This window comes from Trichechus manatus, unplaced genomic scaffold (assembly GCF_000243295.1).
Source record: "Trichechus manatus latirostris isolate Lorelei unplaced genomic scaffold, TriManLat1.0 scaffold00002, whole genome shotgun sequence".
Lineage (NCBI taxonomy): Eukaryota > Metazoa > Chordata > Mammalia > Sirenia > Trichechidae > Trichechus > Trichechus manatus.
Genome location: NW_004443938.1, coordinates 43,289,506 through 43,302,351, shown reverse-complemented (window position 1 = coordinate 43,302,351; position 12,846 = coordinate 43,289,506). Strand labels below are relative to the sequence as shown.

Genomic DNA, 12,846 nt, shown 5'->3' with positions numbered 1-12,846 from the left:
CACCAGACTCAAACGGTATGTTTGCCAAAAACATCACTGGCGATGGTGACAGGGAGCAAGACTTAAGATTGCCCGAGACAGTGTGTCCTCACCACAAGTAAGGAGGCAACTCTCATTTGAAACATTGAAGGCAACTCTCATTTGAAACATTGAACAAAGCTACCTCTAGTCTAAAGCAATCTTTGGACAGGACACTGAAGCTATTTTATCTTCATAAACACAACCTGGATTCAAATAAATTGGTTCATTTTGGGTTGCTCCACATATTGTTTTAGAATTATCAGCATTTATGTGAATAGAAATTATAGATAAGTGATAGGAAGTAAAAAGGAAAAAAAGCATGTCCTCCATATTTGCCTTCTGCCATCCAGCAACAAAGTTAGAAAAACAAATTAATACAGAGGAGCACCCTTCTCTGCCTCGTTTGCTGCCCACAAGAAGTAGCTGCACATGGATATCAATAGGACTCCAGGTCCACTGGCTTCTGAATGGGTTCAGCCTATGGAAAGTTCTGGTAGAAGATCAAAGTGAGGAGAGGGAGGAAGGAAGGAAAGGGTATTTAATACTAGACTCCTTCCCTGTGGGACTGCATCAAGCTGGCTATGCCCCTCTGACATCATGGCTCCTCTCAAGACAGCTCTCCCCTTCTGTCTTCAGGCAACTTACTCTCTGTCCTCACCCCTTGTCATGGATTTAATTGTGTCTCCCAAAAATATGTGTCAGCTTCCTTAAGCCATGATTCCCAGTATTGTGTGGTTGTCCTCCATTTTGTGATGGTAATTTTATGTTAAAGAGGATTAGGGTGGGATTGTAACACCCTTATCCGGGTCACATCCCTGATCCAATGCAAACGGAGTTTACCCTGGGGTGTGGCCTCCACCACGTTTTATCTCTCAAGAGATAAAAAGGAAAGGGAAGTGAGTAGAGAGGAGGGACCACACACCACCAAGAAAGCCTGCTGGGAGCAGCACACGTCCCTTTGGACCCCGGGTCCCTGCACAGAGAAGCTCCTAGTCTGTGGGGGAGACTGATGAGAAGGCCGATGAAGAAAAGCCTTCCCCTGGAGCTGACACCCTGAATCTGGACTTTTAGCCTACTCTACTGTGAGGAAATAAACTTCTCTTTGTTAAAGCCATCCACATCTGTTATTTCTGTTATAGCAGCACTAGATGACTAAGACACCCCTCCTGACCTAGAGGGGTTAAGAGGGATATCATACCACCCCTGTGGTTTCCCTGTACCTTTGTCAAGAGTCCCTCTACTCAACCTTCCTCAATGTATTCAAATGTGAGTATGCCATCAAGAGTTCTTCTAATTAAAAAGAAAATATCTGATCTGGAAGCAGCGAAAAATGTATAATAGTACAAAACTATGAACTACATGAAGATTTCTTTAAATTGCTACAGATATTCTTTTCAATAAACTATAAATATCTTGCTTATCAAATATTATCCAATGAGTATAAGATGATAAAATAAATGAATGAATATCACTTTGAATTTTTTTAACAAGTGCTCTGCTCTTAACCACACAGCTCATGTTAGACCTGTAACAGAGGCCATATTTTTATTTTATTTTCTAAGATACATTAAAAAAAAGAATCCTGAAATCTTGCAGCACTGCCATCTTAAGAATGGGTTTCTAATTTATCAACAAAGTAACCAAAAAACCAAACACATTGCTGTCAAGTGGATTTCGAGTCACCGTAACCCGACAGGACAGAGGAGAACTGCCCCATAGGGTTTCCAAGGAGCAGCTGGTGTATCCGAACTATCAGCAAGCTCTTAACCACCGCGCCACCAGGGCTCCTAGCAGATGCAAAATTTATGTGTGGCAAGAGAAACAGGATTTAGAGGCAAGATAGGCCTAAGGAGATCTTTTTGGTCCTAAGCTCATTCTCCTCTCCCTCTCCTATTTCTGTTTCTCAGCTGCCCAAGGCAGTCACCATCATATAAAAAAAAAAGCTGAAAAACTCTCAAGTGTTAGAAGGTATGTTTCAGCCCCTAGTAGGATTTATTAGAAGATAACAGACACATGGGACTGATTAACAATTGTGGCTTTAAGCAAGTCATTCTCTGCATTGTTTTATGTAGTTGTAAAATAAAAACCTTCAAATCTTACATGAAATGGCTCATGTGAAAAGTACTTTTAAAAATTAAAGGGGCTACAGCTCCTAGCAATTAAAAATGATGCTGCCAAACATTATTTACCAACAGAAAAATGTTTATGTCAAGGAAAAAAAAAAACTCAACCTCACAGAAGGATACTTCAGGGTATAATCCCATTAAAAAAAAAGTGTGAGGACAACTGCTCAGAGATTAAAAAGAAAACAAGAAAATGTACCAAAATATTAACAGTGATTATTTCTGCATAAAGAGATTTTAAGTGATTTTTATTTTCTTCTGTTTGCTTCTATTTATTTTATATGATGAACATGTATTTTTGTAATAAAGAGAAATATTTAACAAATAAAGAAAATCATTGAGGGGGAAAATGTTTTGCAAAATGAAGTACTATTAATAACACAAAAAGAAGGAAGATATCTTTGGGTAGTGGGGAGGCCTTCCTAGAGATGTCTCAATATAATCTGGACTTTCTATGCTGCATCTAGGGATTGGCAGTGTCTTTTAAAATTAGGTAATCATAAATTCTCTCAGTATGTTGAGATGACTCTGGACATATTTTTCAAAATCAAATTCATCTTTCTACTGTACCTCTTGTTATCCTCGACTCTCCCCACTATGTGATCATCATAACTAAAATCATGAAGTAGATGATGTTATCAGCATGCTTTCAACTCACCCCCTCCCCAGCTTCTCCTAATATTCCATTCTTTTTCCACTTCTCAAATTAGACTGAAGGTGCTTTATCACCTTAAGTCTCAGCCAGTCTACTTTACCCTTCATCATGTGCAAAACTAAGAGACCTACAGGGAAGAGCCCAACTGTAGCACTCCATCATAGCTCAGAAGCTTTTTGGTAGGTGTTCATATTCATGTCACTTTTTCCCTTTATGGTTGCTAGGCTCTGCTCTCCTCTCCCAAGATATTGGGGGGTGGGAGGGGGCTGCTATAGAGGCAATAATTGGCATAGCAGAAGTTGGAACTCAGAATAAAGCAGGTTGAGGAGTAAAGAATGGATCATAAAAAAGACTGACAAGGTGAATCTTAAGACAAGTACATATAAAAAGGTATTATATAAAAAGATTGTGGAGAAGAATGAAGTTGAGGAAGAATAGGTGGTCCTTCCCTCAACCATGAACCCCACCAATTAGTAACCAAAGAAATAGTATAGAGATTCTCAAGTGAGGTGAGTAGCTTTTACCCAAAAGTGAACTAGTCTATTCAGAAAATGGAGCCCTCTTAAAGCTCCAGTCAACAGACTGGAACAAGGCCTCTTCCACTGCTACATTTACAGTACCTTCGCATGATGCAGGTCAACACCATACATGGAGAGCCTCTTTGCATTTTCTAAGAACTGAGAATCAGCTTGTGCTGGAGATAAGCCCCTAAGAATCAAAAGAAACAATATTATATTATTAGTAGATGCAAATGTAGTCAAAATGGAGGGGGGTGGTGTAAGCATGGGAGTTTGGGATGGAGGGAGTAACCCAGCTAAATTTATAGACAAGTAGGAAACCAGTAAGAAGACTAAACTGTTAACCTCTAGCATTTTTCTCATGATATCCTCTAATCAATAACTGCAAGGAGGTATATCTCCACCCTTACTCTTTCTATCTTTAGAAGTTGCTTTTGATTTTTTTTTTTCCACTGGAGAAAAAAGCCACAGCAATAATGGACATAGCATATGGTAACTGAGAATAAACCTGGGATTTCATTGTTCTGAGATACTTAGTATTTAATTTTATTTTCCACTAAGATTGATCAAATAAAGATCAAAATTACTGGTACTTGCTTTTACAGCTTTGATCAACAAAACATATCGCATTCTGTCCGTACTAAATTTATTTCCACTCATATGTGTATCCTCAACTAAAATTTTAAGCTGGTCCCATTAATCTTCATATTCCCCATGGCATTCCAGCACCTGATATTTCAAATTAGATTTATACAGTAAATGGGTGTTGAACAGAATTGGAATAAAGTTAGTAAGAAGATATTTAGAGTTAAATGCTGTGTTTATTTATTTATTTTAAGGAAAGTCAGTGAACATGGCTGGTTTTAAAACTTCTAATCCCTAAATGTTCCTTTCAAATCATTTTAGGTCAAAATTTTATAAAACTTCAGTTTTGCAGTATGGCACAATTATAATTTTGCAGCTATTTTAAAATAATGTAATTTTGTAGGCGTTTTAAAAACTTGTGTTACAAAATTCATTATTACCACACAGATATAAGAGCTTTCCAAGTAGAACAGTATTTAAGTAATTTATGTAATCCTTAGCTAAACTAAAAGGCAACCTTTTGTGAATAGTGTAACCACCTGTATGTTTCAATTACTACTCCTACGCCCATCACCACCCACAGTTCTGATTCAAATCCTGATGCCTCATCATCATCCCAGGCTTTCCTATCAAATATAGTCATAAAAACAACTAAAAGGCATAAGAAATGTTAAGTAAATGCCAGCCAAGTATGTGGCTATGTTTGTTGAAGAACAGTATTGGGGGCAGAGGGAGGAGATACCATAGGAAAAAGTAAATTTTTTTTAAATAAAAACATTCATTCTCATGAGCATAGTTCATAAAGACAATGAAAGGACATCTCAGGGCTGCAGGTTGTCTTGATCGGTACCAGGTGATGCTCCAAAAGGAAAAACTGGATAATCCCATAAACTATGCTTAACCATCTAGCATGTTATGTTGTTGTTGACAGTTACTACCGAGTTGATTCCGACTCATGGTGACCCCATGTGTGCAGAGTAGAACTGCTCCACAGCATTTTCCAGGCTCTGACCTTTCAGAAGTAGATCACCAGGCCTGTCTTCTGAGGTGGCTCTGGGTGGGTTTGAACCGTCAATCTTTTGGCTAGCAGTCGAGTGCTTAACCATTTGTGCCACCCAGGAACTCCCAGCAAGTGTTGTAAGAGGAGCTATGTAAGTTTTTCCACAGCCATTCTCTCTCCAGTAAGCAAACTGACAGACCTGTGGGTTTTATGTAGCTCTGCCACCTTCTCTTCTAGCTCCTTAGTCTGCGTAGGGGCAAACTGGAAGTCACTGAAGACATCAGGGCCATGCTCTTCTGGATCATAGTCCCCGAGTTCAGCCTGCAGTGTGTAGGATCCCAGGAGGGCATGAGTCACAAAGGAGCAGGGCAGGCGGCCAGAAGCAATGTCTTGCCGGAGCTGAAGGCACAGGAAGTATCTGTGAGCAGCAGGGGGAGAAAATTAGTTAAGACAGTAGCACTCATAATCCTTGAGTCCTAACATTTCTTTGAAAATAAATCTACAATACAGGCATTCTTGATATCCCATAGCAAAAACAGTCTTCTCTAATAGGAAGCCCCACCTTGCTCCTTGGACTCCTCACCTAGTGGCTTGTCTAGAGAAATTGAGTCTAGAGGGCTAACAGAATGGAAACGACGAATTGCTGCTCTGGTGATAAAAACCCCATTGCCATTGAGTTGATTCCGACTCATAGGTAACCTATAGGACAGAGTAGAACTGCCCCATACAGTTTCCAAGGAGAGGCTGGTTCATTCAGACTGCTGACCTTTTGGTTAACAGCTGAATGCCTAACCACTGCACCACCAGGGCTCTGGTAACATCCAGTCTGTATTACTACAATAAAGAGCTTTGTGTCTGAAGATAAACATTCCAATCAAATGAACTCTGTCTCTTTGGATTTAAAACTATAATAAAAATTACCATGCCCTCAGGAAAATAACAAAGATTAATAAAAAATGACTGCAGTCTTAAGCATTTGCAAGAAAAGCTAAGGACATCTACCCTTTATCCTCACTACCTTTTTCACACTAATTTCTTCTTTTCCTGAGACATCTTTAACAACAATTGTAAGTAATCTTAACTTTTGGAAGCCCTTACTTGCCTACTTACCCCCATCTAGGAAGGCAGCTAGCACAGTATGGTACAAGAAAGCATGGGCTTCAAAGCCAGGAAGAGCTGATTCTCTCTATGTGACCTTGGGCAAGTTAACATACTTGCGTAAGGCCAGTTCCTCACCTGTAAAATGGGAAGAGTTCAACTTCCTTCTGAAGGTGAGAATAAAATTAAATAATATAAATAAAATATCCGGCATGGTGCCCAGGAATCAATAACAGGTAGCTATAATAATAATTGGAGTCCTGGTGGAGCATTGGTTACTCTTTGGTCTGCTAACTAAAAGGTCGGCAGTTTGAATCCACCAGCCACTCCTTGGAAACCCTATGGGGCAGTTCTACTCTGTCCTGTAGGGTCTGTATGAGTCAGAATTGACTCACCAGCAACAGGTTTTTTTTAAATAATGATAATTATTACTGCTATTATTAGCTAATAACAGTTACTATTATTACTCAATGTTCCAAGTGGCTTACTACACAGTTATAAAAGCATTTCTGTTTTCCACTTCCTGGAAAAACCATAGAAACATGTTATTTATATTCCATGAGGATTTTTTTTGTTCTGCTATCTGCTACCTCTGTGACATTTTAAAACCTAATTTCTACTCTGGAATTTAACCGCTCATTAAGGTTACCACCAATCCCCTCCAAACTAAAAGTGCCCTCATCCTGAGGATCTTTTAAAGGCTCCCATCCCTAATGGCAGCTGGCTGCCTTCTTCTTGTGGACATTGTCGCCCAGCCCAAGTTTCGGGGCCCATCCTCCTCTTGCCCTCTACCTGCCACGTTCAAAGGGAAGTGTTAGCCTCGGATCCAGGCTTTCCTCGCTGGGTCAGAGGACGCATGCCAGCACACGGTTTCAGCCGTCACTTGGTTCACTTATACCTGGATCACTGCCCAAATCTACTGTGAGGCAGGGCAGGGGATCTATTTATCATCATTGCAGTCCCACAGTTAGCACAGTACTTGCCACGTGGCAAGTGCTCAGTAATTTTCAGAGGGGATGAAAGTCTTCTCACTATCACTACAATCTGGGTATTTTTATGCATTGCATAAAGGGGATTATATGTTTCTTCAACCCCTAGAACAACATGAGCATATCTGCACTTATTTTAGAGAACTGTGTTTTAACTACAATTCCAGGCTATCCACAAGTTCTCTAAGAATAATCAGGTAATAGTGCTAGTTCTCCATATTTTGTAACACTTTTAAGACCTACCACAAACAGTCTGCCTATCACTAAAGTCGTGTTGCTTCTTTTTATATTATTGTCTCTGCTTTTCACATCGGTACTTCCCTCTGTTTGCAAAGCCTAAGTTTATGCTCTAGAAACTTCAAACCAAAATCACAAGAGCTTCCAGATTTCCCAACTCTGTTTTCACACAGCAAGAAAAAGCATTCTTCAAACATTATTCTGAATAGTGCTGCTGCTCTGCTCAAATCCTACCACACCTTCTAAATGTTCACTCAAGTCTAGGTGAAAATTTTAATCAAGTAGTTTAGGCTGGCAGGCCACAGGTACAGGCAGGTGGCTGCTCTCAGGCTGCACCACTGAAGCCTGTAGTTAGTTCAGACTATATAATTCTTCCTACCACAGACAGGCTGACTGTTTAAGCCTTGCTTATAAGAAAAGCCAAAAGCACTTACCGACACTATAAAGCTGCAATCACCAAAGGATTATAATCCCCCAAACAAATTACCTCACGGAGGAGTGTATGTACAGAGAGGGCGTTGGGTCACAAAGTCCCAATTACGTCCGTTGTTCAAAGGCACTCCTGTGGTGAAGCTGTGTCCTACGCACACCAACCTGTCAGGTTTTATGCTCCAAGCTGCTCGCTGTGCAGTTACAAAAGCTACTATTTATTAACTAGCTGAAGCTAATTCAATCAGAGCTTAATTAGTATCAGTACTTCCCTATTCAGCAACAAGTGATAAAAGAAAAATAAAGACCTGCTACTTATCCAGTCTTGGAAAGAAATTCCCATCTTCCCTAGTTTACACTTGGATAACATGCACTTTTAAGCATGTTAAGACACCTACACAAATTGATGTCTGACAAGAAAACTAGCCTAGCCGAGAGCATCAAAGGCACAGGAGCCACAGTGAAGCAGAATCTTTTGCAAAGGCCCTCTAGTTTTCTGAAAGTACTTATATTGCAGCCCGGTTTTCCATGGCCATATAAATAATCTTTTTTTCAAAATTTTTCTATATACCTATTCTCACCAAAACTAAGAAATTCTGTCACTGGTATGTAGTCTAATAGGGATAAGATATCAAGGTACTTGCTGATTCACAATACTCCTTGGCTACCATTCAAATACTCACACACTCTCAGTATCAATACTCTCTTCTTCCTGAATTGAATCCTCTACTTACAATATAAACCTATGTTCCTATAGCCCATATAGGAGGAGATGGAAATAAGAAACCCTACATAAGAAACCCTACCTTATTAGTTTGCTTGTTTTTTGTTTTTTTTTTTTTTTGGGGGGGGGTGTAGGGGGGAGTTCAATTTACATTTAAAAATAATCTCTCTTTTCAGTCCTTAAATCATCTTGTACTATGAGACTAGTACACAGGCACACGTATGTTACACAATAAAAACATCCTATTATTAAAATCTGAAATGTTTAATATCAATTATTTTTTAAAGTGTAACATGAAAACAAAATTGCCAGCAATATAATTTTTAAAAATAATCTACTACTTGAATATTAATGGAGAAATTAAGAAAAAGAAAAGTGAATAGATTTTTGGAAATTGGCAACATTTCAAAATATCTGGGAGTACTCATTTGCAAAGAAACTTTCTAAAATTTAACTTATAAAAACTTGTTTTGGTTTTTAATCCTGAAATTATCACCGTTCTCCCAGAGCACAGAAATAAATGAAAGCTATGAATAAAAGCTCATTCTTAAATACAAATGTAAAGTACCTGGTGATATCTTCAGTCAACTGAGAAGGATCAGGAGGATAAAACTTCACATTAAAGGTGAACAGCCAGGGAAGATCTGTAATTATTAAATATGATGGCTATTTATCCAACCAACAGACTGACCACTTATTCTGATCAAACTTGGAGGTCAATGTTCAAATAGTACAGACTAATCCTACTATAAGTCAGTTTAGAGAAATGTGTATTTTAATTTAAAGAAAAGTAGTATCATCTACAAGACAAAAACAAAAGGAATAAAAATCAGTTATATAAATATCCCACCATGAAAAAATATGTGCACTTTTTTATAAACATTTACTGGACCTTAAGCAAATGTTTTCTATGGTGATCCATAATGCAAATATGTTAATATAACCTATACGTAATAGTTCTAAGATAAGATTTGTTTTAACCATACGACTTTCAAGTACCACATGCTCTACATTCTTCAAAAACCAAAATAGCATTTTAGGATTTCTACATTGTTGGGGGAAGGAGGGTAACAATCAAGTGATCACAATATCTATTTGAAAATGATTAATGGGCTATTTGAAGGAAGTGTTAAAAGAGATCCCAAGGTAGGGAGAGTGTGGTAAAACTCCACAATATTTTAGAACAATAAAATTATTTCCCAGGTTTAGAGAATATGTGGTAAGTATACTCCTATAAAACATACTTTGCTCTGTTGTGCCATAAAGAATAAATATATGAAAAAACTATGTCATACATGACTTATTAAAAGTTAAAACACTGCTATTTACACGTTAAATATTTAACAAATGCTTTGATATGTCATGTTTTAGATGGCTTTATTAAAACAAAACAAAAAAATATGGGAAAAGGGCAGGTATTATTTACCTAAAAGAGATTCAAAGAATCCCACTTCCGGAATTTAGAGTTGTGCTCAAAGTGCACAGTATTCTTATTTTAAAAGAAACAAACGTGCGTGTGTGTGAAGTTATTTTACTCTATATAATGTGAAAGCCTCAGGAAATTAGTATTTTATGGACCTGAAGAAAAACTTCCTTGTATTATCCCATTTTCTTTTCTTTATTTTTTAATTGTGCTTTAGGTGAAAGTTTACAGCTCGAGTTAATTTCTCATTCAAAAATTTATACACATACTGTTTTGTGACATGAGCTGCAATCCTCACAATGTGACAGCACACTCTCCCTTTCCACCCCAGGTTCCCTGTGTGTCCATTAGACCAGCTGTCCCTTTCTGCCTTCTCATCCTGCTTTTGGACAGGAGCTGCCCGTTTAGTCTTGTATATCTGATTGAAGTAAGAAGCACATTCCTCATACGTATTATTTTTTGTTTGCTAGTCCTCTCTAATCTTACTCTGAAGAGTGAACTTTCGGAATGGTTTCAGTTCCTCGAATCCCTTCTCTTGTTCTACGTGTCATTTTGTTCTTTTCTCACCATCAACATGCTACTTTTTCTCTCACTCAAAAGTCAACAAATATTAAATGGCTACTATGTACAAACGACAACAAACACACACACTTTTGTTAGATTTTGGTTCAATACATCACTATTCTACTAGTAAAGTCCATCCAAACTGAACTAAAGAAATAGACTTCAGTTCTGCTTTACAAATTTAAAACTTAATAATGGGGGTAACAGTTGCAACTCTGAGAATAAATAAACACTCTCTCAGTGAGAAAATAGAAAGAGAAAGGTTTAGTCCAAAAGGATGGGAAAGTTAAGGGAAAAGAGAAATAGAAACCAGAAGGCAGAAAGAAAGAGCAAAGAGAATCAGAATATCAGGCTTTTAATGACAGAGCTGAGCTTCACAATTACCACTAACACATCCGACATCAAAAATAGAAGCTAATAAACCTGAGAGTACAAAACATGTAAATAAAGCCTCAGTATAAAACCTTCTTCAAGATGACTGCTAAAATTAAAAATTTAGCAAAGTTTCTCACAAGATTATCATTCCTCAAATGTTTCCTTGCTTGTTTTTTAGGTCACATTACTTGCCTGACCATACAGGTAAGTTTCTGATAAAATACTTACATTTAAGGTGATATTTCCAATTCTAAATGTTGTTAAAATGCACATATACTGCTAATAGGCCTGAGTCACAATTAAATTTTTAATTTATTTATATATTATTATTATAGTTTTTACCCAGCAACAGAAAAAGTCCATTAACTACGGTTAAGCGATCAACTAGCCGAAAGGTTGGCAGTTCGAGCCCACTCAGAGGCATCTGAGAAAACACGCCTGGCGATTTACTTCCAAAAGGTCACAGCCTTGAGAACCCTATGGAGCACTATGGAGCAGTACCACTCTGCCCACATGGGGTCTCCATGAATCAGAATCAACTTGACAGCAACTCACAACAACTATGGAGGAACAAAGCAGGAGGGCTCCTTTAAAACCTTACTTCCTGATTCTAAAACATATTATACAGCTACAGTAATCAAACAGCCTGGTACTGGTATAACAATAGACACATAGACCAATGGAATAGAATTGAGTATACAGAAATAAACCTACACATCTATGGTCAACTGATTTTTGACAAGGGTGCTAAGTCCATTTGATAGGGAAGGAACAGTATCTTCAATAAATGGTGTTGGGACTGGATTTCCACCTGCAGAAAAATGAAACAGGATCCATGCCTTACACCATACACAAAAACAAATTCAAAATGGATTAAGGACCTATACATGCTAACTGAAACCATAAAATTCTTAGATGAAAACGCAGGAAAAATGCTGTCGGGCCTAGCTTTTAACAATGGATTACCTAATATAATAACAAAAGCACGAAAGTAAAAGACAAAATAAATAAATGGGGCCTCATAAAAATTAAGAACTTTTATTCATCAAAAGACTTTATAAAAAAAGTGAAAAGACAAGCTACAGACTGGAAGAATATCTTCGGAAACTATATACCCAACAAGAATCTAATAACTAGTATAAATATAAAATTTCAACAACTTAACAACAAAAAGACAAATAACTCAATCATAAAATGGGCAAAGGACCTGAATAGACATCTCACCAAAGAGAACTTTGAAATGGCCACCAAACAATCTGAAAAGATGCTCAACATGACTAGCTATCAAAGAGATGCAAATCTAAACCACAATGAAATACTATTTCACTCCCACTAGGATGGCTAAGATAGGAAAAAAATAGCAAACAACAAATGTTGGTGAGAATGTAGGGAAACTGGAACCCTTATCCATTGTTGGTGGGAATGCAAAATGGTACAGCCATTGTGGAAAACAATGTGCAGTTACTCAAAAAACTAAAAATAGAACTACCGTATGACACAGCAATTCCACTCCTAGGTATATACATACCCCAAAGACTTGAAAGCAGACATCCAGAGACCTACACACCAACGTTCACTGCAGCACTATTCACAATAGCCAAAAGGTGGAAACAGCCTAAATGCCCATCTACAGATGAATGGATAAACAAAATGTGGTACATACATACAACGGAATACTACTTAGCCAGGAGAAGAAATGAAGTCTTGATACACGGCACAATATGGATGGAGCTTGAAGACATTATGCTGAGTGAAATAAGTCAGTCACAAAAGGATAAATACTGTATGATCTCACTTATATAAAAAAGGAAGAAAAGGCAAATGTATAGAGACAAAAATTTATTAGTGGTTACCAGGGGCAGGAGGGAGGAGGAAAAAGAGGTGTTAACGTGATGGAAAAATTCCACTCATTAAGGGCAGACTTGCACAGCCAATTATTGTAACTGCTATCAGTAAGTTGTATACCTGTCAAAAGTTGAACTGGCAAAAAAAAAAAATACAAACTATAAATATATTCCATACTACTTTTTACAGTTGAACTGGCAAAAGAAAACAAAACAAAAAAACTACGGAATATATTTATAGTCCAAATTTTTTTTTTTTTT

General features: G+C 37.6%; 1 protein-coding gene across 1 annotated transcript in view; it reads right to left on the bottom strand.

Annotated features, from left to right (window-relative positions):
• Window positions 1-12,846, bottom strand: part of EPB41L2 (erythrocyte membrane protein band 4.1 like 2) — a 261,978-nt gene that overhangs the window by 60,358 nt on the left and 188,774 nt on the right. Inside the window, exons 6-8 of the mRNA XM_023727906.1 lie at window positions 8,948-9,023; window positions 5,102-5,320; window positions 3,415-3,507 (exon numbers count right to left, since the gene is read on the bottom strand). Coding sequence (XP_023583674.1) covers window positions 3,415-3,507; window positions 5,102-5,320; window positions 8,948-9,023 — 388 coding nt within the window. The remainder of the gene's footprint in view (window positions 1-3,414; window positions 3,508-5,101; window positions 5,321-8,947; window positions 9,024-12,846) is intronic.